Genomic DNA, 3,430 nt, shown 5'->3' with positions numbered 1-3,430 from the left:
GTAGTGGTACATGAAATAGATAAGGGCTAGACACAATGTATGTATATGTCGTGGTACATTCGAAACAGAACAAGCCGCCCAAAAAACAAGGCGCCTATCAGATCCCCCATCTCTCTCACGGTCTCACAAGATCCTAACGGGTGAGCCGGGGTCTCCTTCCCCTCCCTCTTTCCGTTTAGGAACTTGTCTATTCACCGAGATCTTTCATCGAGTCTGTTCGTTGCTCGTCCGCTTCATCCGTTCCTCCCACCCATTCATGCTTCGACGAATCCCTAGTGTTCGTCGTGGTGGTGGCAGGCCCGACCCCCCATGGACCATGGACATCGTGGTCGTGTGATACGTGGTCACTGGTCGAACGCCGGGGACCGAGTCTTGCTCAGGCCTTTTAACCTCGCTTGCTCCCCACCCTCCTCCTTTTGCCTTGCTCTGGTCGGACATTTCTTTGCTGCCCTTTTCTTGACCGCCGCGCAAGATCGGTTTCTCTGAAGCGGCCTGAGACGACGACGCCGACGATGCTGCCAGCCACGTGTAACAATTCGGGTCCGAAGGTTCGAGAACGGGTCGAGTGGGTTGTAGTCGCTGCGGTTGCGGTCGATAAGTCGAATATTCCCTGGGGATGACGCTTTTGAACCCCGGATTGGACGACGGAGTCTGGACCGCTGCCCCCGGCACGCCTCTTCGATTGTTATTTCGCCTCTGCCCCTGATCCTGGCTCAGCATTTGGCGGTCGGCCAGTGTTGATTCGTGGGCTGAGGAAGAAGGCTGGCCGAAGAAACGGGAGATGCTCTTTTGAGTCAAACCGTCGGATTGTCGACCTAGACCCCCGGCGCCCGCGCCCCGGGGCTTGGGCTTGCTGCTGTCCAACTTGGAAGGTGGCTGTGAGTCCTGGTCACCCACCGCTGAGTTGGATGCGATATACTGGCGAGCGGTCGAGAAGCCGAGCGACATGGTCATTTGCGGCGCACTGTAATTTGAATCCCCCATGGTGTATGCCGAAGTTGACATGGGTGTGACAGCGAGGGTGGTCGACCATTGTTCCGAATCATACCGTCGTCTCTTCGCGCAGGGCTCTTCAACATCCTCGACCGCTCGCGAGCCATCCCATCGGAACACGGCGTCGCCAGCCTCCTCGCCCGCAGCGGTCCAGCGATCGTCGTGCACGGAAGGCAGCGAGACTTGACCTTCGATCATCGCTTCGTTGGACGGTCTCGGTCGCCGCAGGATGTCTGCAATTCCATAGATGGTTTGCTCTTGCAGGTTCGGCCCAACGAGTCGAAAGCGCGAATTAATGATCGTATCGGGAAGAAATGTCGACACGCTCGTCTCTTCGCTCTGTCGGGCCTGCTGACGGGGACAACTCAGATATAGCAGTGCCTGTGCGCGTGTCATGGCTACGTAAAGCAACCGTCTCTCTTCGTCCCAGTCCTCTGCGCGCGAGTGAGGAATGACGCCGTCAACTACGGCCGGCACAAACACCACGGGCCATTCAAGTCCCTTAGCTGCATGAATGGTGGAAATCGTCACTTTCTCCTCAGATTGCTCTCCGTCTTCCGCGCCCTCCTGTGGCTTCACCTCTGTAGACAAAGCCACATTCGCCAGAAACCGGGACAGCGCCTCTTCACCCGCATGAGCTTGCTGCTGTTCAAGACCTTGAATTTCGGGGAGGCTGTCGTCCGGTTGTTCCTCCTGCTCGGGTCCAGCCGTATCGTCCGCCTGGTTTAGAAGCTCCTCCACATTAGCCCATCGATTTTCCTCGTTCGTACCGTAGGTCGTCGTAAGATAGTCTCGAAATGACAGCTTCTTAATCACGTAATCAAGAAGTTTTCTCGGGGCTGAGCCATCTTCACAGTCTTGGAGTTTCTGCCGTGACGACTCGATGAGGCCTACCAATGTGCAGAGACCGTTATTCGTAGGCTTGGACAGGGGTTTCTCAGTCGACCTGCGACCTTGTGCCACATCCTTGATGAATTCCCAGAGAGTCTTTTGTGCTTTCTCCGCGCCACTCAGCAACGACCGAATCGTCTCCTCTCCGATTTTCCGCGAGGGTACATTGATAATCCGTAGCAACGCATCCGCGTTCCCAGGTTGACTTATAACCCTCAAATAATCCAGAAGTAGCTTAATCTCAACTCGGTCAAAGAACCTCAACCCGCCAACCATTTTGTACGGTATGCCCTGCTTCCCCATCTCCGATTCGATCTGCCTCGAAAGCGCCGCCGAGCGAAGCAGGATGGCATAATCGGAGTAGTTCAACAGCTTCCCCGACATGGCCATGCCCCGGCGAATCTCCATCACGATCCACTGCGCCTCTGCCTCCGCGGAAGGCAACTTGCGCAGAACCGGCATGGTCCCTACGCCGTGCGTCGGCTCCAACTTCTTCGCAGGTCTCGACGAGTCCTGCTCGATGACATCTTGCGCCGAGTTCAGAATCGACCCGGACGAGCGATAATTATCCTCAAGCAGCACGACCGACGTGTCGCGGTACAGCCTCTGCATGCGGCCCAGGTTCTTGACCTCCGCGGACCGAAAGCCATATATACTCTGATCGGGATCGCCAACGACGGTGATGCGGCGATTTCGGCTCGCGAACAGATTCATCAACTCATACTGGATGTGATTCGTGTCCTGAAACTCGTCGACGAGAACAGCCTGGACATTGGACACGCAGTCCGGGTTCTTGCGGAGAAGCTCCGCGCATCGAAGAAGTAGGTCGTCATAGTCGAGGAGGTTCGACGCCGCCATATAATCCTCGTACTCTTGATACACCTGGACAAACTCCCGGTGCTCTAGGGCCTTATTATTGGGACCGTACTTGGCCGCAGCCTCGTCGGGACTGATGCCGTGGACTTTCTGGTGAGAAATTCGCGACCGGGCCGTATTGGGTTGAATGTTTAACTGCAACCGCTTAACAATTCTCTGTATGAATCTGATAAGCATAGTCCGGATACTTGAAACAATCCCAATCATCTCAATAGCTCCCTCCTCCCCCACCAACCAGAAACTTAAATATGAAAGAGAAGAATAAACCCACCCTAATGACCGCCAAACTGTCACTTGAATCCGCGATCCCAAACCCCTTCCTCAGGCCAATCAAGTGCCCATACCGGACCAAATATCTTCGACAGATCGAATGGAACGTCCCCAGAATAAGTCTCGACTGTACTTGCTCGCCGATTAACTTCCCAAGCCGCTCCCTCATCTCTCGGCTAGCCTTGATTGTGAACGTGCAGCAAATGACATCCTGCGGTCGGTAACCATGGTACGCGAGCAGATACGCGACGCGCGCCGTCAAAGTCTTTGTTTTGCCCGAGCCCGGAGGCGCAAGGACCTGAAGGATAGAGGCAGGCGAAGCGACCGCATTACTTTGAGCGAAGTTCAGACCATCGAGTATAGATGCTAGATTGATGGGATTGGTGGAATTGGGATCCAT

General features: G+C 55.2%; 1 protein-coding gene across 1 annotated transcript; it reads right to left on the bottom strand.

The window, feature by feature from the left end:
* Nucleotides 1–204: 204 nt before the first annotated feature.
* KD926_005007 (ATP-dependent helicase) lies at nt 205–3,430 on the bottom strand (the record flags this gene model as incomplete). Its single annotated transcript, XM_053095415.1, has 2 exons — nt 205–2,916; nt 3,032–3,430. 2 exons carry the CDS (start codon nt 3,428–3,430, stop codon nt 205–207), a joined length of 3,111 nt encoding a protein of 1,036 aa, XP_052949916.1.

Source organism: Aspergillus affinis (genome assembly GCF_023601865.1).
Source record: "Aspergillus affinis strain CMG 70 chromosome Unknown NODE_243_length_20782_cov_83_274668, whole genome shotgun sequence".
NCBI lineage: Eukaryota > Fungi > Ascomycota > Eurotiomycetes > Eurotiales > Aspergillaceae > Aspergillus > Aspergillus affinis.
The sequence above is the reverse complement of the archived record's forward strand: the minus strand, read 5'-3'. Positions and strand labels throughout refer to the sequence as shown.